We start from the raw sequence: 23844 nt of genomic DNA, 5'->3' as shown, positions 1-23844 counted from the left end.
TTTCAAAAGAGTTTGTATGTTACGAGCACAGACCCATTAAAGCAACTAGGAGACCTCATTTTGTGATTGAATTTTGTCATTAGCTGGATATGTCACCTTGGTCAAATCACTAAACACGGATAACCTTCAGTACAATGAGATTTATGTGATGGTAAAAGGCTATAGTGATTCAAAGTGTTTCTTTCTGAATAAAGATATTTCCGTATAATTCTTTCCTGTGGAAAACTGCGACTCAGAGGAGTACTAGACACAAGCGCACGTACACATGCAAACCAAGATGCACACACACACACACAAACATCAACACACATATGTCAATATTTACCTTACAAACTGATTTAAAACTGCTTATTTCTCTAGAGCCTGATGCAGAACACTTACCCGGTGCTTTTGGAAGAGGTATAATAAAGGGGGAAGTCAAGACACCATCTAAGAGCCACGCTGGTAAGAACAAGAATATCTCAAGTTAATTTATGGTTTTTTTAAATTCTCAAAAGTTTATTAAAGCTTCGACCTTCAGTCTGTATAGGCTATAATTTCATGATAAAATATCTCCATAGTTCCTTCCTATAGTTAGTAGATCTTTAGCAGCTACATCAAGGGACTATTAGATACATAATACATATCTCAGAACTCGTCCCTTTAAAGCGATCCCCAGAAATCCAATGCTATCATGATCTGGGAGTATTCTTCAGGGAAGTCTTTAAAATGCTATTCTGCTCACTTTCATTGTCAGGCCCAATTGGATACTTGCTTGGGTTTTGCAAAAGCAGAAAAGCTACCTTATTGATGGGAGTAGAGGTGGAATATAGAAAATCAATATTGCATTGATTATGAATTCCGTCCGTGTGATGAAACTATCGGGCAAATTTCTAATATCTCACGTACTGAGGAGACTATTTTTTTGTGTGCACTTTTTGCCTACAGTTAAAGTATAGCTTAGTGTTCCTTCTTCTGGAAGATCAGTCCTTGGCACACTTTGTCACGATCTTGGATATGGTACCAAAGGAAGTAAGAAGGTTAAGAGAGCCATCAGGGAAGGAAACCATAAAAGAGACCCTTTCAAAACAACTGTCATCCAAAAGTGATGGTGTTCATGCCCCAAGTCCATGCCCTCACAGGGACAGGACTAGAAGCTTGACACTACAGGGATTGAGATTTCAGTAAAATATGCAGTAGGCCTGCCTCATCACTTAGTAAATTATCAGGCACACAATGACAACACGCCTCCAACTGGATGGGAGCCCAGTACCCATGTTTGCTACCATACATTGCCTAAAATGTGCAGGTTTAAAACAAAATGCAGGAGACGTGCAAAGAAACAGCAAGTATGAACTATACACAGGAGAAGAACAGGCCGCAAAAACTTTTTGTATATTCCAGTTGTAGGATGCAGATTAACTTAGTATTATATTAAATAAAGAGTCCCATGCTGAGGGGTGAAAGGAATATAGGTGACAAGGGCTCATTAAAGAAACATGTCACCAAAGAGATAAAAAGATGTATGAAAATAAAAAAACTGAAAATTTTCCCCTTGAAATTCCAATATCTGTAAGGTAAAATTCACTAGAGGGGCTCAAGAGTAGATTGGGAAAATCAGAAGAAAGGATCTCTGCACTGAAAGTAATGGGAGCTGCAAAAGCAGAACAGAGAGAAACTGGGGAAAAGAAAGCATTGGAAGAAACAATGGTTGAAATTTTTCAACGTATTCAATGGTCAATATCAATTTCCACATCCATGCTCAATGAAATCTAAGTAGAATATGTGCAGAATAATGTATAACCCGGCCCCACATGATAAAATTTAGGAAAGACAGAGATGATTATAAAAGCCACAAATGGGAAACAACTCATCATGGAAAAGAGAAACCTGGTAGGATGAAGTGGTGACTTCCCATCACCAACTAGGAAAGCCTGCAGGCGGGGGCATGGCACATTCCAAGGCCTCATAGAACAAACTGTAAAAAAAATGTTCCATCTATCCAACGTACCTTTCAAAGTCAAGGTGAGAAAAAGAAATTTCCAAATTTTTTGTAAAATGTGGGATCTTTGGCTAGCTGACCTCCCTTAACAATAACAGTAAAAAATGTCTCTTTATGTTGAAATCCATTGACTGCTCCCAGTAATCTGAAACCCTCCCTAAATGGAGTATGGGTTCAAGGAATTCTAAAATTCCCAAACACAGGAGGGACGCATGTTCTTTCGCTATAATTGGAACTGCAGAATCAATATGTATACCATTGCATTGTTGTGCCTATGAAATATGGAAAAGTAATACAGTTGACTGTAGCAGCACAAAATACTTGTGTGGGAGTCCAATGTATTTCAGCAAGATGATACAACAGATGTTTACTCAAATGCCAGGAACCAAATAAAGAGACCAGGGATTATAAATATGGAGGCTGATGGGACAGAACTTGGTAAATACATACCTTCTCCTTCTTTGTTCTCTTAGTGTCCTCCGAGGGCACACAGTTATTTAAAATTAAGTATCACAAGTATCTTAGGTGTATTCAGTAAGCCAGTCCCCAATATGTGCAATTTTAACTTATCCAGTATCTGCCCCCCATGGCCAATCATGAATCAAATTTATCAAGAGGAAAACCCCAGAAATAAATGATTAATGATTTTTAAATTTGATTTTATGCACTATTCTGTGAATCATGATGAATCTCATGGAGACTGCTTCTGTCCCACCCAGGACGTGAATAATAATCCCTTTGGCCAGCGTTTACCACAATTCTATATTACCCTGGAATTTATTTAGTATAAATATGCAGCATATACTGAAGGGTGACTATAGTGATTGTGACTCATCTCTCTGAACTACTAACAACCATTGAAAAGTCATTTAATATGGGAATATTGTACAGAACTATGTTCTATGTGTTTTTATAAAATAGCTTAGATACCTTAAAAAAATTGTATTTTTTAAAAGAAGACTTAAACGCCATGGTCCAATTTTGTGTAATAAAATATTCTACCTCTTAATAGATTATAGATTCTCCACAGCATACCTTTCTTCTCACACTGTTAATGCCAATCTGTACTTTGGGGACATCTCATTGCCTTTGTGATTATTTAAATATTTTTGCTCCCTCACTTCAAGTGAATCAATTCCTCTCAACGTATTTGTCAAAATAAAATATGCCACCTAAGGTTCTCCTGTCCTGTGTTGCCGTAACCAATATTACTTTGACAGATATCATAACTTACTGTAGGAATGTTTTTCTGCCCAATCCAGTGTGTCTTTTGCTTTGCTAATGATGCCATATCCTGACTTCACCTCTACTTAGATTGCTAGGGTGGTATATTTGTACTACCATGTTGATATTCATGGGCTCAGTCATTTCACCAAAACAAGGCTTTCATTATATGATACCTGCATCATGACAAGTTTCTGTCTCAGCTACATTTTGCATTGGAACCACTTTTTTGTTTGTGTGAGTTTGTTTGTTTGCTTGTTTTCCCAGAAAATTTTACCCAGGCGGTGGCTCTGAGTCACCATTGTATTTAACCTTCCTGCAAGATGCAGTATTTTCAAATAAGTTACATTTTTATGCTTTTGTCATTGAGCTAGAAAGTCATTTCCAAATCCAGGTAAAGGTCAAAATCACCTGATAGTTCAAATGGAAAATTGCATACTACCAATTCCCAAAAAACTGTACATTACCAGTTTTCCCCTCTCCAGCTAGATGATGTAGATGCTTATAAGATTTGAAAGGGCATAAGCTTTATCTCTGTCCTCAAATTACCTGTCATTCTTTTCCAAACCTAGCTAATGGCAACTTGTTTTACACTTATATAACAAAAGGCGGGGAGGACATGGATATATTCTTGGACAAGTCCAAGAATGGCTGCTTCACACTAGGGTTCTGCAACTATGATGACTATAGTTTGCAACCTGACCTGGGGAACAGTGTTTGGACTCACCCCTCCAGGTTTACCTTTCCAATATAAATGTGTGTTTTTATACACATGAAAGTTATGCTATTAAGATCAGCTCTCTCAGAAGTTTTAAATTTGCAAAAGAATTTGTATGTTATGAGAAAAGGCCCATTTAAGCAATGATTAATTTAATCATTTAATTCAGTTTGTTATTGAATTAGTCATTAGCTGGATATGTCACCTTGGTCAAATCCCTAAACATAAATAAGCCTCAGTACAATGAGACTTATGTGATGGCTAAGGGCTCTAATGATTCTAAAGTATTTATAGCTGAAACACAGGTATTTCATCATACTGTTTTTTCTGAGAAAAACTGCTATTTAGCTGGGTATTAGACACAAGCACACTTACACACACACAGCAACACACACACAAATATCAACACACATATGTTAATATTTATCGTAAAGAACTTATTTAATACTGCTTATTTCTCTAGAGCTTGACACAGAACACTTACCCAGTGCTTTTGGAAAACGTATAATAAAGGGGGAAGTCAGGACACAATCAAAGCAACAATCTGGTAAGAACAAGAATATTTACTCTCTATTTATGGTTTATTTGTCTTCTCAGAAATTTATTTAAGTTTGGAGCTTCAAAGACCACAGTATCTGTATGTAATTATTACCTGATGCAACATCTCCATAATTTCTTCTTGTAATTAGTAGAGGGCTACAAATTGTCCCAATGGATAATTAGATGCATAATACATGTTTTAGAATTTGTCTATTTAACCTGATCCACAAAATGCCAATGCTATGGTGAGCTTAGAATATGCTTGATGGAAGCCTTTAAAATATCATTTCACTCAGTTTATGTTTTCAGACCCAATTTGGTGGTTGCTTTGCATTTGCAGAAGCTGAAAAGCTACTTTCTCAATGGGATTAGAAGAGGATTTTAGAAATAGATATTGCATTTACTATTAATGCCCTCCATGAGTTTACACTATTAGGCAAATTTCTAATATCTCAGTTGAAGTAGTGACCCTTGTGTTTGTTTGTTTAATAAAGTTCAAAGAATAGATTAGTGCTCCTTGTCTGGACAGATCAGTTGTAGACACATTTTGTCACAATCCTGAATATGGTACCAAAGGAAGTGGGCAGGTTAAGTGAACAACCAGGGAAAGGAGAGAATAAAAGAGACCCTTTGTAAGCAAAAGTCATCCAAAAGTGATGGTGTTCATGCCCCAAGTCCATGCCCTCACAGGGACAGGACTAGAAGCTTGACACTGCACTGATTGAGACTTCAGTAAAATATGCAATAGGCCTGCCTCATCACTCAGTAAATTACCAGGCACACCACCGGGGGAGGCCTGAAGTTCAATTGAAGTCATATTGAATCAGCTAATAGAAGAAAAATGACTCCAAGAATGGAGACAACAGGCCTACAACTGGATGGGAGCCCAGTACCCATGTTTGCTACCACACATTGCCTAAAATGTGCAGGTTTAGAACAAAATGCAGGAGACATGCAAAGAAACAGCAAGAATGAACTATACACAGGAGAAGAACAGGTGGCAAAACCTCTGTTTGTATATTCCAGTGGTAGGATGCTGAATAATTTACTGTTATATTAAATAAAGAATCCCATGATGAGAGGTGAAAGAAATATAGGTGACAAAGGCTCATCAAAGAAACATATCACCAAAGAGATAAAAAGATGAATAAAATAAAAAAACTGAAAATTTTCCCCTTGAATTTCCAATATCTGTAAGGTAAATTTCACTAGAGGGGCTCGAGAGTAGATTGGAAAAATCAGAAGAAAGGATCTCTACACTAACTGTAATGGGAGCTGTAAAAGTAGAACAGAGAGAAACTGGGGCAGGGAAAGCATTGGAAGAAACAGTGGTTGAAATTGTTCAAACATATTCAATGATCAATATCAATTTTCACATCCATGCTCAATGAAATTTAAGGAAAATGAGTGCAAAGTAAAGTATGAACAGGCCCCTACTGATAAAATTTAGGAAGGACAGAGATGATTATTAAAGCCACAAATGGGAAACAACTCATCACGGAAAAGAGAAACATAGTAAGATGAAGAGATGACTTCCCATCACAAACTGGGGAGGCCTTAAGTTCAATTGAAGGCATGTTCAATCAGCTAATAGAAGAAAAATGACTCCAAGAATGTTTCATCTAGCCAAACAATCTTTCCATGGCAAGATGAGAGACACAGAATCCCAAATTTCACACAAAATTAATGAGAGATCTGTGTGCCAGCAGACCTCCCAGATCAGTAGTAGTAAGAAAGTTTTTTATGTTGAAATCAATTGACTGCAGGCAGTAATCTGAAACCCACCCTAAATGGAGGATGAGTTCAAGGAATTCTAAACTTCCAGTTCCCGGCAGGGATGCAAGTTCTGCCTCCATAGTTGATTCAAAAGGCAACTGCAGAATCAATATGTGTACCATTGTATTGTCGTGCCTATGAAATATGGAAAAGTAATACAGTTGAATGTGGCAGCACAAAATAATTGTGTGGGAGACCAATGCATTTCAGTAAGATGATACAGCAGTTGTTTACTCAAATGCTGAGAAGCAAATGAAGAGAACCAGGAATTATAAATACGCAGGCTAATAGAACAAAATTTGGTAAATAGATACTTCCTCTTCTTTCTTCTCTTGGTATCCTCAGAGGGCACACAGTCATTTGAAAATGATTATCACCAATATCTCAGGTGTATTCAACAACGCAGTCACCCGTGTGTGCAGTTTTAATTTGTGCAGGTTCTGCTATCCATAGTCAATCACAAATTGAATTTATCAAATGGAAAATTCCAGAAGTAAATGATTATTGAGTTTTAAATGAGTTTAATGAGTTTATGCACAATTCTGTGAATCTTGATGAATCTCATGGGGACTGCCCCTGTCCCACCAAGGACATGAATAATAATCCCTTTGGCCAGAGGTTACACACTTGAGTACCCCACCTGCCCTTTACGCCCTCGCTAGCCTTCTCGGTTATCACACTGGTGAACGCTGTCATGGTATGGCAGTGCTGGTGTTCAAGTAAACCTGATTTTCCTTCATTCTGACCCAAATGGGTCAGAGTAACGATGCTGGCAGTTTGGATATGCCAAAGAGAAGACAGCAATCTTAGCCTCGGGAAGCATGCTTACGAAAGCTCATATACATTTCCGGTTTAGTACAACTCACATATCCAAACATTCATGCACGGGAGGTGTATCCCTGCCACATAAGCTGGGACTGCTCTATAATAATAGCACAATAAGAGGAGAGAGTAAAGAGCTTTATAGGAGTAGCATTTCTAGATTTTTCTGGCGTTTACTTAGTTGCAATCTGAAATGGTTCCTAAACTAGTCAAACTTTGCCCTTACACACATCTGAATATAAATTTTGAAAACATATGGAATTTCACACTTCAAGTGGAAAAATGAATGGAATACTGTATTTTTGATAAAAATAGCTATCTGAACTACAAAACGGGAGAGATCAAAGAAGATTTAAAACAATGGAAAGACCTCTTTGGGAAGAAAATTGTGATTCTTACTGTATTACAAGTTTTTCCAGCATTTTCCCGTCAAATACTATTCTGATTGCCTCCTACTTACCTTAGAATACTTTCATAGCTGATTCTTTTGACTTGGTATTTCTTCCTTTACCTATTGGAGAAAGAACAGAGGAGCTGAAATGTATCAGCTAATTTTCGCCAGGTTTGTGTGGCAATGGCTCATGTATCCTCCACTAAATATTTCTAATCAATTAATGAAAATTACTTCTACACAATATGAGACATTTTTGTTTATTTAGTTAAGGATACATACACCAGCCGGTACCCTCACTGTGAAGAAACGGGTCTGGATCATTTGGGCCGGCAGAATCAGAGTGCGAACTTTTAAATTCATCCGTGGGCTCAGCCATTTCTTAAAAGCAAGAGTTCTGCTGTGCAGTGTCAGGACCATGAGAGGTTTCCTACGCTTGCATGGTCTGCTAGATCTGACTTCCACCCAAGGCACTGTTGGCCCCAAGGTCAACCTAGGTCACCAATCTTAAGTTAGCCCTCTCATAATACTCATTTCTCTTTCATACCTATCATGCATTTTTTTATATCACCAGACTCAGTTAATAGTTGTTAATTATAGGAAAACATTTGAATCACATGAAAACTCAAGTGGAAATGGATCCGAAAGGACCTTGGTACTGGTACAAACTTAACCGTTTCCTTTATGCATGTCACAAGGTCTGCATGACAAATAAACCTCAGAGGCCATTTTTTTCTCCATCCAATCAATGTCCTTTTCTTTTCTTTTAAATCACTGATATCTCCGTGGTTTATAGTTAGAGAACAAAAAAGAAGAATACAAATTTTCCTGGATGGGTCAAAGTATTTCTCGCTCCCTGTAAATTTCTGGGACGAAACAGTGTATGGTTAGCAACTGCTCTGTGGTAAAAAGCAAGCAAGCAAACAAACAGTTCAATTCTACTTCATGTGTTACATCCCTACAGAAAGGGTGTGCATTTAATATAAGCCTGGAAGTAATTTAATTATCATAATTTCTCTAGGATGATTTCAATTTGCATAAGAGAGAATTTGTATGGATAAGCACTGTTTAAGGAATTATGAGGCATAGCTCCTAAAAAGGATATCAATTTTGTCATTTCCTGGATCCTGGGATTTCCATAGGTCACTAAACACCTCCAAACATCACCATAATATGCCTGATATCCCTGCTCAGTCTGATCCAATTTAAAGTTTTGTGGACCTGCAACCAGGTATTTCGATTTACTATTTCTCCGTATACTAAAACACCGAGTTACAGGCAACATACACACACGATCATGGAAATATATAGACATATGTATATGTTCTTATGCAAATGATTTGTATGTAAGAGATTATATGATGTGCTTAGAAATCTCTCTGTTTCTCTAGAGAGTAATGCAGAACATGCATCGGAAGCATTTGTGACTGGCTTAATAAAGAGACAACTCAAGACCCAAGCGTTTGAACTCCGTGGTAAGATTACTGTAGATATTTTGACCTCTCCTGTGAAGCACTGGTTTTGTTAATGGCATATATCATTATGGGTCATTCGCTGAATGTTTACAACTTACTGTGTGCACATCCTTCAGAGCTATTGCTATCTGGAATTTCAAAACGCATTTCCAATATAATAAGACTTGAAATGACTCAAAATTACTCCTTTTCACCCATGTGCTTCAGAATGGATGTAGTTTGAGCTGTTGTGCAACACCATTCATGTCGTTGCCCATCAACATCAAAGCTCTTGGGTGAGCAGGGGCCATGTCCAATTGCAGCAATTTTTGGAAAGGATTCTTTGTTTCTGAATGGTAGTTCTCAACAATGAGCCAAAATATTCAGAAACCTATGTTGTAAGCAGATATGCTGTCATCAGGGCTCTGATTTTCCCATTAGAGTAGAGCCCACAGGCACAGGAGATTGAGCATAGATCTGACGATTCCTTGGATGTTTAGAATGGCAAACGTGCATTGGCATCACAGTAAAGTCTCCAGGTGCATGAAATCCCAACAATATGGGTAAGCCTGTTGCTTGAAATTCCAGAGGTAGTCACTGACATCTCCTCTCTAGCTATGCAGGTACCTGTTGGCATCTTCTTCAAATATGAGGCTACTTTGTCTCCATTGAAAATCTGCTCTGTGGTTTGGCCATCTTCACTAACTACCTTTGCTAGAGCTCCTGGCATAGTTGCTACAGCTTCTCCATGAGCACTTGCTGCTTCGCCTGGCACTTTTATGCTTATGGGGATGACTACTTTTCCTTAGCCCTTGAACCGATCTCTATGAGCTTCAAACTTTTCTCTGCCATTTTCGTAGTATCGAAGAGAGGTAGGGTCTTGCTCTGGGTCAGGGTTAGGCCTAAGGGAATGTTGTAGCTGGCTTGTCCTTGTATCCAAACAACTAAAATTTTCCCCACTTCAAAACTTAGGCCATTTTGCTATCTTATCCTTGTTGGGTTTTGTGTAGTATCACCATTAATGTCCTTCTAAACTCTTTCTCTGTATTCCCTACCAGGCTTACTGCCACAGGAGGCCTAGCTTTAGGCCTGTCTGGGCTTTTGTCATGCCTTCCTTCCTGAACTTAATCATGTCTAGTGTTTGAAATAGGGGACAGATGTGAGATTCTTCCATTCACTTGTACACTTAGCGGCCAATGTGGGGTTATCAATGGGCTTAATTTCATTATTGTTGTGTCTCAGGGAATAGGGAGACCAAAGGTAAGGAAAAGGGACAGGAATGGTGCGTGAGTGGAGAATCAGATAATGCACAACCTTTATGAGGTAAGGTTGTCATCTTACATGGGCATGCTAAGACGCAGTCCAAAACAATTACAAGAGTAACATCAAAGATCCCTGCTTACATATCACCATAACAAGTATAATACTAATGAAAATGTTTGAAACATTGGGAGAGTTACCAAGGTGAGCCATCGCTCTTGTAAAGAGCGACCCAATTAATGGCTCAATGCAGGGATGTCAAATATGGCCCTTTTGTAAAAAAAGAAATATGTGCACAGTAAAAGGACGGTATGATGAACTCAGTTCATCAAATAGGTAGTATCAACCACAAGATTAAAATTTATATGAAAGAATCAAATGCAAATTTTGGAGTTGAAATATACAATAAGTAAAATGGGGAAAAAGTCAAGGGAGGGTTTCAAAGGAAGGTTTGATTTGCCTGAAGAGAGAGTCAGCACACTTATGGTCATGGGAATACCGGAAGGAGAGTAGAGAAAAAATAAGCAGCAAAAATATGTGAAGACAGAAAGCCAGAAATCTTGAACAGTATTCAATGCAAGTTATTAAACCACATTGGCATCCTAAATGAATGGAATCTAAGTTGAATGAGCACAGAGATCCACAACCAGACCCATTATGCTAAAAATGTTGAACGACAAAGGGAAAAACAGCTGATTGAGGAAAAGGAAAAACACACCAAGGCAGGTGCGCAGGTGACAGAGTATCAGAGCCTCTGGATGTCAAAGGCATGGGATGGAATGGTCAAAATGGGTGAGAAAATTCTGAGAAATTGGAATGTTGTATCGGCAAACTATTTTCCAAAGTGAAGGTGAGATAAAGAGATTCCAAAATAAATAAAAGGAGGGAGAATTCATTGTGGGCAGACTTGCTCTACAGTAAATACTAAGGAAAGTAGGTAATCTCACACAGTAATTTAAATCCACACAATAGAAATTTAAAAAATTAAAAACACACACACAAATCACTCAAAAGAATTCTAGAATGATGGAAGGCCGTGTAAACAGATAACTGACTCTTTTCTTAATTGTTTTAAAAGGCACCTCTGTTGAACTAAAAGCATAACATATGTTGTTGGGACATTCACCTCTAGACATATATTATTTTTCACAAAGCTGCATACAAAAGATGGGGAGGATACGGATGAATCAGAAAGTGACACTAGATCCCTAGGAAGAAAACAAAGAACCAGAGATTGTAAATTAGGCAGTTATATAGCAAACACCCTAAATATATCCTTCCTTAAATCTGTCTCTCAGCTTCCCTAAAAATTTTAGTTTCATAAATAAATCATTTAAGCAGCATTTGGGTAACGCTTCTCATATTCACACACGCAATATGCACTACAGCAGCAGAAAACTGGGTAAGAGGGAATAAAACTGTGTGGCAACCAAAATTCTATATCGCCCTGGAATTCATACAGTAGAAATCTGCAGCATACACAGAAGGGTGACTATGGTGATTGTGGCCCAACTCTCTGAAAAACTAACAGACATTGAAAAGTGATATATTATGGAAATATTGTAGATATTTATGTTCTATGTTACAGGCGAACATCTGTAAAACTCTCAACGATAAAATATATTGTAAACAAATAGATTAGGTAACTTCAAGAACGATAGGATTTTTAAAAAAGACTTAAAGGCAATGGTAGGATTTTGTGAAATAAGAAAATTGTGCCTGTTAATGGATTATAGGTTTATCCACCATATGCCTTTTTGGCTCGCAGTGTTAAGCACAACCTGCACTCAAGGGCTCTTATCGCCTTTCTGATCCTCTAAATTTTTTGCTCCCTCAATTCAAACGCAACAATTCTTCTAATTGTATTTTTTTGGGGAAGACCAAGCATTAAAATATATCTGCAATGCTTCTCCTGTCACGTGTTGCTCTAACTGGTCTCTTTCACAAATGGCATGACTTACTGCTGCAAAGTCGTCTGCCCAATCCAGTGTGTCTTTGGCGTTGCTAAGGATGCCACATCAAGACTTCACCTCTGCCTAGGTTGCTGTGTTGATATGTTTGTACTACCATGGTGATACACGTGGGCTCAGTCATTTGACCAAAGCAAGGCTTCCAGTCCGTGATGTCTGCATCATGGCAAGTTTCCGTCTCAGTTACACTTTGTGTTGAAACCTATTTTGTTTTGTGTTTTTGTTCAGAAAACCTTACACAGTAGGTGACTCACACTCATCATACTAATTGTTCTTTTTGCAGGATTCCGTTTTTTATTCAATATAATTTTATTGATTTTGGAAAGACGAAGAGGGAGGGCGAGAGACATAAAAATATCGACGAGAGAGAAACAGCGATGGGCTGCCCCCTGAACGCCCCCAGTGGGGACCAGGCCAGCGACCCGAGCATGTGCCCTGACTGGGAATCAAACCTGTGACCTCTTGGTGCATGGGCTGACGCACTACCACTGAGACACACTGGCCAAATTAGATGCAGTCTTTACAAGTACATTTCATTATAATTTCTCTGCCTTTGGGCCTAGAGAGTAGCTTCCAAACACAGCAATAAGGAAAGTCACTTAAAGTTCCCAATGGATAGGGACACAATACCAGTGCTCATATTCCTGTAAATTGGCCATTTCCCCGCCCCAGTAGAAAATCTAATGGTTATCAGAACTGAGAGGATGGAAGCTTTACCTGTGTACACAAGTTACCTGTTATTCCTTTCCAATGCTACCTAATGCCTAATTGCTTTGCACTTAAATAACAAAAGGAGGGCAAGGGCGTGGTCTAAGACTTTCAGGCTTATGGTAGGGTTTTGGCACTATGATGACTATCATTTGCAATCTGACCTGGGTAATAGAGTTTGAACCCACCCCTCCATGTTTACCCTTCAACTATAAATGTGCTTTTGGTTCACATGAAAGTTGTGTGACTCAGATCAGCTGTAGGAAGTTTTAAATTTTCAAAAGAGTTTGTATGTTACGAGCACAGACCCATTAAAGCAACTAGGAGACCTCATTTTGTGATTGAATTTTGTCATTAGCTGGATATGTCACCTTGGTCAAATCACTAAACACGGATAACCTTCAGTACAATGAGATTTATGTGATGGTAAAAGGCTATAGTGATTCAAAGTGTTTCTTTCTGAATAAAGATATTTCCGTATAATTCTTTCCTGTGGAAAACTGCGACTCAGAGGAGTACTAGACACAAGCGCACGTACACATGCAAACCAAGATGCACACACACACACACAAACATCAACACACATATGTCAATATTTACCTTACAAACTGATTTAAAACTGCTTATTTCTCTAGAGCCTGATGCAGAACACTTACCCGGTGCTTTTGGAAGAGGTATAATAAAGGGGGAAGTCAAGACACCATCTAAGAGCCACGCTGGTAAGAACAAGAATATCTCAAGTTAATTTATGGTTTTTTTAAATTCTCAAAAGTTTATTAAAGCTTCGACCTTCAGTCTGTATAGGCTATAATTTCATGATAAAATATCTCCATAGTTCCTTCCTATAGTTAGTAGATCTTTAGCAGCTACATCAAGGGACTATTAGATACATAATACATATCTCAGAACTCGTCCCTTTAAAGCGATCCCCAGAAATCCAATGCTATCATGATCTGGGAGTATTCTTCAGGGAAGTCTTTAAAATGCTATTCTGCTCACTTTCATTGTCAGGCCCAATTGGATACTTGCTTGGGTTTTGCAAAAGCAGAAAAGCTACCTTATTGATGGGAGTAGAGGTGGAATATAGAAAATCAATATTGCATTGATTATGAATTCCGTCCGTGTGATGAAACTATCGGGCAAATTTCTAATATCTCACGTACTGAGGAGACTATTTTTTTGTGTGCACTTTTTGCCTACAGTTAAAGTATAGCTTAGTGTTCCTTCTTCTGGAAGATCAGTCCTTGGCACACTTTGTCACGATCTTGGATATGGTACCAAAGGAAGTAAGAAGGTTAAGAGAGCCATCAGGGAAGGAAACCATAAAAGAGACCCTTTCAAAACAACTGTCATCCAAAAGTGATGGTGTTCATGCCCCAAGTCCATGCCCTCACAGGGACAGGACTAGAAGCTTGACACTACAGGGATTGAGATTTCAGTAAAATATGCAGTAGGCCTGCCTCATCACTTAGTAAATTATCAGGCACACAATGACAACACGCCTCCAACTGGATGGGAGCCCAGTACCCATGTTTGCTACCATACATTGCCTAAAATGTGCAGGTTTAAAACAAAATGCAGGAGACGTGCAAAGAAACAGCAAGTATGAACTATACACAGGAGAAGAACAGGCCGCAAAAACTTTTTGTATATTCCAGTTGTAGGATGCAGATTAACTTAGTATTATATTAAATAAAGAGTCCCATGCTGAGGGGTGAAAGGAATATAGGTGACAAGGGCTCATTAAAGAAACATGTCACCAAAGAGATAAAAAGATGTATGAAAATAAAAAAACTGAAAATTTTCCCCTTGAAATTCCAATATCTGTAAGGTAAAATTCACTAGAGGGGCTCAAGAGTAGATTGGGAAAATCAGAAGAAAGGATCTCTGCACTGAAAGTAATGGGAGCTGCAAAAGCAGAACAGAGAGAAACTGGGGAAAAGAAAGCATTGGAAGAAACAATGGTTGAAATTTTTCAACGTATTCAATGGTCAATATCAATTTCCACATCCATGCTCAATGAAATCTAAGTAGAATATGTGCAGAATAATGTATAACCCGGCCCCACATGATAAAATTTAGGAAAGACAGAGATGATTATAAAAGCCACAAATGGGAAACAACTCATCATGGAAAAGAGAAACCTGGTAGGATGAAGTGGTGACTTCCCATCACCAACTAGGAAAGCCTGCAGGCGGGGGCATGGCACATTCCAAGGCCTCATAGAACAAACTGTAAAAAAAATGTTCCATCTATCCAACGTACCTTTCAAAGTCAAGGTGAGAAAAAGAAATTTCCAAATTTTTTGTAAAATGTGGGATCTTTGGCTAGCTGACCTCCCTTAACAATAACAGTAAAAAATGTCTCTTTATGTTGAAATCCATTGACTGCTCCCAGTAATCTGAAACCCTCCCTAAATGGAGTATGGGTTCAAGGAATTCTAAAATTCCCAAACACAGGAGGGACGCATGTTCTTTCGCTATAATTGGAACTGCAGAATCAATATGTATACCATTGCATTGTTGTGCCTATGAAATATGGAAAAGTAATACAGTTGACTGTAGCAGCACAAAATACTTGTGTGGGAGTCCAATGTATTTCAGCAAGATGATACAACAGATGTTTACTCAAATGCCAGGAACCAAATAAAGAGACCAGGGATTATAAATATGGAGGCTGATGGGACAGAACTTGGTAAATACATACCTTCTCCTTCTTTGTTCTCTTAGTGTCCTCCGAGGGCACACAGTTATTTAAAATTAAGTATCACAAGTATCTTAGGTGTATTCAGTAAGCCAGTCCCCAATATGTGCAATTTTAACTTATCCAGTATCTGCCCCCCATGGCCAATCATGAATCAAATTTATCAAGAGGAAAACCCCAGAAATAAATGATTAATGATTTTTAAATTTGATTTTATGCACTATTCTGTGAATCATGATGAATCTCATGGAGACTGCTTCTGTCCCACCCAGGACGTGAATAATAATCCCTTTGGCCAGCGTTTACCACAATTCTATATTACCCTGGAATTTATTTAGTATAAATATGCAGCATATACTGAAGGGTGACTATAGTGATTGTGACTCATCTCTCTGAACTACTAACAACCATTGAAAAGTCATTTAATATGGGAATATTGTACAGAACTATGTTCTATGTGTTTTTATAAAATAGCTTAGATACCTTAAAAAAATTGTATTTTTTAAAAGAAGACTTAAACGCCATGGTCCAATTTTGTGTAATAAAATATTCTACCTCTTAATAGATTATAGATTCTCCACAGCATACCTTTCTTCTCACACTGTTAATGCCAATCTGTACTTTGGGGACATCTCATTGCCTTTGTGATTATTTAAATATTTTTGCTCCCTCACTTCAAGTGAATCAATTCCTCTCAACGTATTTGTCAAAATAAAATATGCCACCTAAGGTTCTCCTGTCCTGTGTTGCCGTAACCAATATTACTTTGACAGATATCATAACTTACTGTAGGAATGTTTTTCTGCCCAATCCAGTGTGTCTTTTGCTTTGCTAATGATGCCATATCCTGACTTCACCTCTACTTAGATTGCTAGGGTGGTATATTTGTACTACCATGTTGATATTCATGGGCTCAGTCATTTCACCAAAACAAGGCTTTCATTATATGATACCTGCATCATGACAAGTTTCTGTCTCAGCTACATTTTGCATTGGAACCACTTTTTTGTTTGTGTGAGTTTGTTTGTTTGCTTGTTTTCCCAGAAAATTTTACCCAGGCGGTGGCTCTGAGTCACCATTGTATTTAACCTTCCTGCAAGATGCAGTATTTTCAAATAAGTTACATTTTTATGCTTTTGTCATTGAGCTAGAAAGTCATTTCCAAATCCAGGTAAAGGTCAAAATCACCTGATAGTTCAAATGGAAAATTGCATACTACCAATTCCCAAAAAACTGTACATTACCAGTTTTCCCCTCTCCAGCTAGATGATGTAGATGCTTATAAGATTTGAAAGGGCATAAGCTTTATCTCTGTCCTCAAATTACCTGTCATTCTTTTCCAAACCTAGCTAATGGCAACTTGTTTTACACTTATATAACAAAAGGCGGGGAGGACATGGATATATTCTTGGACAAGTCCAAGAATGGCTGCTTCACACTAGGGTTCTGCAACTATGATGACTATAGTTTGCAACCTGACCTGGGGAACAGTGTTTGGACTCACCCCTCCAGGTTTACCTTTCCAATATAAATGTGTGTTTTTATACACATGAAAGTTATGCTATTAAGATCAGCTCTCTCAGAAGTTTTAAATTTGCAAAAGAATTTGTATGTTATGAGAAAAGGCCCATTTAAGCAATGATTAATTTAATCATTTAATTCAGTTTGTTATTGAATTAGTCATTAGCTGGATATGTCACCTTGGTCAAATCCCTAAACATAAATAAGCCTCAGTACAATGAGACTTATGTGATGGCTAAGGGCTCTAATGATTCTAAAGTATTTATAGCTGAAACACAGGTATTTCATCATACTGTTTTTTCTGAGAAAAACTGCTATTTAGCTGGGTATTAGACACAAGCACACTTACACACACACAGCAACACACACACAAATATCAACACACATATGTTAATATTTATCGTAAAGAACTTATTTAATACTGCTTATTTCTCTAGAGCTTGACACAGAACACTTACCCAGTGCTTTTGGAAAACGTATAATAAAGGGGGAAGTCAGGACACAATCAAAGCAACAATCTGGTAAGAACAAGAATATTTACTCTCTATTTATGGTTTATTTGTCTTCTCAGAAATTTATTTAAGTTTGGAGCTTCAAAGACCACAGTATCTGTATGTAATTATTACCTGATGCAACATCTCCATAATTTCTTCTTGTAATTAGTAGAGGGCTACAAATTGTCCCAATGGATAATTAGATGCATAATACATGTTTTAGAATTTGTCTATTTAACCTGATCCACAAAATGCCAATGCTATGGTGAGCTTAGAATATGCTTGATGGAAGCCTTTAAAATATCATTTCACTCAGTTTATGTTTTCAGACCCAATTTGGTGGTTGCTTTGCATTTGCAGAAGCTGAAAAGCTACTTTCTCAATGGGATTAGAAGAGGATTTTAGAAATAGATATTGCATTTACTATTAATGCCCTCCATGAGTTTACACTATTAGGCAAATTTCTAATATCTCAGTTGAAGTAGTGACCCTTGTGTTTGTTTGTTTAATAAAGTTCAAAGAATAGATTAGTGCTCCTTGTCTGGACAGATCAGTTGTAGACACATTTTGTCACAATCCTGAATATGGTACCAAAGGAAGTGGGCAGGTTAAGTGAACAACCAGGGAAAGGAGAGAATAAAAGAGACCCTTTGTAAGCAAAAGTCATCCAAAAGTGATGGTGTTCATGCCCCAAGTCCATGCCCTCACAGGGACAGGACTAGAAGCTTGACACTGCACTGATTGAGACTTCAGTAAAATATGCAATAGGCCTGCCTCATCACTCAGTAAATTACCAGGCACACCACCGGGGGAGGCCTGAAGTTCAATTGAAGTCATATTGAATCAGCTAATAGAAGAAAAATGACTCCAAGAATGGAGACAACAGGCCTACAACTGGATGGGAGCCCAGTACCCATGTTTGCTACCACACATTGCCTAAAATGTGCAGGTTTAGAACAAAATGCAGGAGACATGCAAAGAAACAGCAAGAATGAACTATACACAGGAGAAGAACAGGTGGCAAAACCTCTGTTTGTATATTCCAGTGGTAGGATGCTGAATAATTTACTGTTATATTAAATAAAGAATCCCATGATGAGAGGTGAAAGAAATATAGGTGACAAAGGCTCATCAAAGAAACATATCACCAAAGAGATAAAAAGATGAATAAAATAAAAAAACTGAAAATTTTCCCCTTGAATTTCCAATATCTGTAAGGTAAATTTCACTAGAGGGGCTCGAGAGTAGATTGGAAAAATCAGAAGAAAGGATCTCTACACTAACTGTAATGGGAGCTGTAAAAGTAGAACAGAGAGAAACTGGGGCAGGGAAAGCATTGGAAGAAACAGTGGTTGAAATTGTTCAAACATATTCAATGATCAATATCAATTTTCACATCCATGCTCAATGAAATTTAAGGAAAATGAGTGCAAAGTAATATATGAACAGGTCCCTCGTGATAAAATTTAGGAAAGACAGTGATGATCATTAAAGCCACAAATGGGAAACAACTCATCACGGAAAAGAAAAACATAGTAAGATGAAGAGATGACTTCCCATCACAAACTGGGGAGGCCTTAAGTTCAATTGAAGGCATGTTCAACCAGCCAATAGAAGAAAAATGACTCCAAGAATGTTTCATCTAGCCAAACAATCTTTCCATGGCAAGATGAGAGACACAGAATCCCAAATTTCACACAAAATTAATGAGAGATCTGTGTGCTAGCAGACCTCCCAGATCAGTAGTAGTAAGAAAGTTTTTTATGTTGAAATCAATTGACTGCAGGCAGTAATCTGAAACCCACCCTAAATGGAGGATGGGTTCAAGGAATTCTAAACTTCCAGTTCACGGCAGGGATGCAAGTTCTGCCTCCATAGTTGATTCAAAAGGCAACTGCAGAATCAATATGTGTACCATTGTATTGTCGTGCCTATGAAATATGGAAAAGTAATACAGTTGAATGTGGCAGCACAAAATAATTGTGTGGGAGACCAATGCATTTCAGTAAGATGATACAGCAGTTGTTTACTCAAATGCTGAGAAGCAAATGAAGAGAACCAGGAATTATAAATACGCAGGCTAATAGAACAGAATTTGGTAAATACATACCTCCTCTTCCTTCTTCTCTTAGTGTCCTCAGAGGGCACACAGTCATTTGACAATGAGTATCACCAATATCTCAGGTGTATTCAGCAACGCAGTCACCCGTGTGTGCAGTTTTAATTTGTGCAGGTTCTGCTATCCATAGTCAATCACAAATTGAATTTATCAAATGGAAAATTCCAGAAATAAATGATTATTGAGTTTTAAATGAGTTTAATGAGTTTATGCACAATTCTGTGAATCTTGATGAATCTCATGGGGACTGCCTCTGTCCAACCCAGGACATGAATAACAATCCCTTTGGCCAGAGTTTACACACTTGAGTACCCTACCTGCCCTTTACGCCCTCGGTAGCCTTCTCGGTTATCACACTGGTGAACGCTGTCATGGTATGGCAGTGCTGGTGTTCAAGTAAACCTGATTTTCCTTCATTCTGACCCAAATGGGTCAGAGTAACGATGCTGGCAGTTTGGATATGCCAAAGAGAAGACAGCAATCTTAGCCTCGGGAAGCATGCTTACGAAAGCTCATATACATTTCGGGTTTAGTACAACTCACGTTTCCAAACATTCATGCACAGGAGGTGTATCCCTGGCACATAAGCTGGGCCTGCTCTATAATAATAGCACAAAAAGAGGAGAGAGCTAACAGCTTTATAGGAGTAGCATTTCTAGATGTTTCTGGCGTTTACTTAGTTTCAATCTGAAATGGATCCTAAACTTGTCAAACTTGGCCTTTACACACATCTGAATATAAATTTTGAAAACACATGGAATTTCACACTTGAAGTGAAAAAATGAATGGAATGCTGTATTTTTGATAAAAATAGCTATCTGAACTACAAAGCAGGAGAGATCAAAGAAGATTTAAAACAATGGAAAGACCTCTTTGGGAAGAAAATTGTGATTCTTACTGTATTACATGTTTTTCCAGCATTTTCCCATCAAATACTATTCTGATTGCCTCCTACTTATCTTAGAATACGTTCATAGCTGATTCTTTTGACTTGGTATTTCTGACTTTACCTATTGGAGAAAGAACAGAGGAGCTGAAATGTATCAGCTAATTTTCGCCAGGTTTGTGTGGCAATGGCTCATGTATCCTCCACTAAATATTTCTAATCAATTAATGAACATTACTTCTGCCCAATATGAGACATTTTTGTTTATTTAGTTAAGGATACATACGCCAGCCGGTACCCTCACTGTGAAGAAAGGGGTCTGGAACTTTTGGGCCGGCAGAATCACAGTGGGAACTTTTAAATTCATTCGTGGGCTCAGCCATTTCTTGAAAGCAAGAGTTCTGCTGTGCAGTGTCAGGACCATGAGAGGTTTCCTACGCTTGCATGGTCTGCTAGATCTGACTTCCACCCAAGGCACTGTTGGCCCCAAAGTCAACCTAGGCCACCAATCTTAGTTAGCCCTCTCATAATACTCATTTCTCTTTCATACCTATCCTGCATTCTTTATGTCACTGGACTCAGTTAATAGTTGCTAATTATAGGAAAACATTTGAATCATATGAAAACTCAAGTGGAAATGGATCCAACAGGACGTTGGTACTGGTACAAACTTAACCGTTTCCTTTATGCATGTCACAAGGTCTGGATGACAAATAAACCTCAGAGGCCATTTTTTTCTCCGTCCAATCAATGTCCTTTTTTTTTTTTTTTCTTTTAAATCACTGATATCTCCGTGGTTTATAGTTAGAGAACAAAAAAGAAGAATACAAATTTTCCTGGATGGGTCAAAGTATTTCTCGCTCCCTGTAAATTTCTGGGATGAAACAGTGTATGGTTAGCAACTGCTCTGTGGTAAAAAGCAAGCAAGCAAACAAACAGTTCAATTCTACTTCATGTGTTACATCCCTACAGAAAGGGTGTGCATTTAATATAAGCCTGGAAGTAATTTAATTATCATAATTTCTCTAGGATGATTTCAATTTGCATAAGAGAGAATTTGTATGGATAAGCACTGTTTAAGGAATTATGAGGCATAGCTCCTAAAAAGGATATCAATTTTGTCATTTCCTGGATCCTGGGATTTCCATAGGTCACTAACACCTCCAAACATCACCATAATATGCCTGATATCCCTGCTCAGTCTGATCCAATTTAAAGTTTTGTGGACCTGCAACCAGATATTTCGATTTACTATTTCTCCGTATACTAAAACACCGAGTTACAGGCAACATACACACACGATCATGGAAATATATAGACATATGTATATGTTCTTATGCAAATGATTTGTATGTAAGAGATTATATGATGTGCTTAGAAATCTCTCTGTTTCTCTAGAGAGTAATGCAGAACATGCATCGGAAGCATTTGTGACTGGCTTAATAAAGAGACAACTCAAGACCCAAGCGTTTGAACTCCGTGGTAAGATTACTGTAGATATTTTGACCTCTCCTGTGAAGCACTGGTTTTGTTAATGGCATATATCATTATGGGTCATTCGCTGAATGTTTACAACTTACTGTGTGCACATCCTTCAGAGCTATTGCTATCTGGAATTTCAAAACGCATTTCCAATATAATAAGACTTGAAATGACTCAAAATTACTCCTTTTCACCCATGTGCTTCAGAATGGATGTAGTTTGAGCTGTTGTGCAACACCATTCATGTCGTTGCCCATCAACATCAAAGCTCTTGGGTGAGCAGGGGCCATGTCCAATTGCAGCAATTTTTGGAAAGGATTCTTTGTTTCTGAATGGTAGTTCTCAACAATGAGCCAAAATATTCAGAAACCTATGTTGTAAGCAGATATGCTGTCATCAGGGCTCTGATTTTCCCATTAGAGTAGAGCCCACAGGCACAGGAGATTGAGCATAGATCTGACGATTCCTTGGATGTTTAGAATGGCAAACGTGCATTGGCATCACAGTAAAGTCTCCAGGTGCATGAAATCCCAACAATATGGGTAAGCCTGTTGCTTGAAATTCCAGAGGTAGTCACTGACATCTCCTCTCTAGCTATGCAGGTACCTGTTGGCATCTTCTTCAAATATGAGGCTACTTTGTCTCCATTGAAAATCTGCTCTGTGGTTTGGCCATCTTCACTAACTACCTTTGCTAGAGCTCCTGGCATAGTTGCTACAGCTTCTCCATGAGCACTTGCTGCTTCGCCTGGCACTTTTATGCTTATGGGGATGACTACTTTTCCTTAGCCCTTGAACCGATCTCTATGAGCTTCAAACTTTTCTCTGCCATTTTCGTAGTATCGAAGAGAGGTAGGGTCTTGCTCTGGGTCAGGGTTAGGCCTAAGGGAATGTTGTAGCTGGCTTGTCCTTGTATCCAAACAACTAAAATTTTCCCCACTTCAAAACTTAGGCCATTTTGCTATCTTATCCTTGTTGGGTTTTGTGTAGTATCACCATTAATGTCCTTCTAAACTCTTTCTCTGTATTCCCTACCAGGCTTACTGCCACAGGAGGCCTAGCTTTAGGCCTGTCTGGGCTTTTGTCATGCCTTCCTTCCTGAACTTAATCATGTCTAGTGTTTGAAATAGGGGACAGATGTGAGATTCTTCCATTCACTTGTACACTTAGCGGCCAATGTGGGGTTATCAATGGGCTTAATTTCATTATTGTTGTGTCTCAGGGAATAGGGAGACCAAAGGTAAGGAAAAGGGACAGGAATGGTGCGTGAGTGGAGAATCAGATAATGCACAACCTTTATGAGGTAAGGTTGTCATCTTACATGGGCATGCTAAGACGCAGTCCAAAACAATTACAAGAGTAACATCAAAGATCCCTGCTTACATATCACCATAACAAGTATAATACTAATGAAAATGTTTGAAACATTGGGAGAGTTACCAAGGTGAGCCATCGCTCTTGTAAAGAGCGACCCAATTAATGGCTCAATGCAGGGATGTCAAATATGGCCCTTTTGTAAAAAAAGAAATATGTGCACAGTAAAAGGACGGTATGATGAACTCAGTTCATCAAATAGGTAGTATCAACCACAAGATTAAAATTTATATGAAAGAATCAAATGCAAATTTTGGAGTTGAAATATACAATAAGTAAAATGGGGAAAAAGTCAAGGGAGGGTTTCAAAGGAAGGTTTGATTTGCCTGAAGAGAGAGTCAGCACACTTATGGTCATGGGAATACCGGAAGGAGAGTAGAGAAAAAATAAGCAGCAAAAATATGTGAAGACAGAAAGCCAGA

At 38.2% G+C, this 23844-nt stretch overlaps 1 protein-coding gene across 1 annotated transcript in view; it reads left to right on the top strand.

Annotated features, from left to right (window-relative positions):
* The window catches only part of LOC308546849 (uncharacterized protein), a gene marked incomplete at both ends in the record, with an annotated part of 67005 nt that overhangs the window by 30784 nt on the left and 12377 nt on the right, over positions 1 to 23844 (top strand). The window contains 6 exons of the mRNA XM_081116300.1: positions 361 to 444; positions 4387 to 4470; positions 8844 to 8927; positions 13480 to 13563; positions 17506 to 17589; positions 21966 to 22049. Of these exons, the coding sequence (XP_080972426.1) occupies positions 361 to 444; positions 4387 to 4470; positions 8844 to 8927; positions 13480 to 13563; positions 17506 to 17589; positions 21966 to 22049 (504 nt within the window). The remainder of the gene's footprint in view (positions 1 to 360; positions 445 to 4386; positions 4471 to 8843; positions 8928 to 13479; positions 13564 to 17505; positions 17590 to 21965; positions 22050 to 23844) is intronic.

The sequence above is a fragment of the Miniopterus schreibersii genome (assembly GCF_964146895.1).
Source record: "Miniopterus schreibersii genome assembly, chromosome: 1".
NCBI classification, from domain to species: domain Eukaryota; kingdom Metazoa; phylum Chordata; class Mammalia; order Chiroptera; family Miniopteridae; genus Miniopterus; species Miniopterus schreibersii.
Note: the sequence above shows the minus strand (reverse complement) of the source record. Positions and strands in the feature narration are given on the sequence as shown.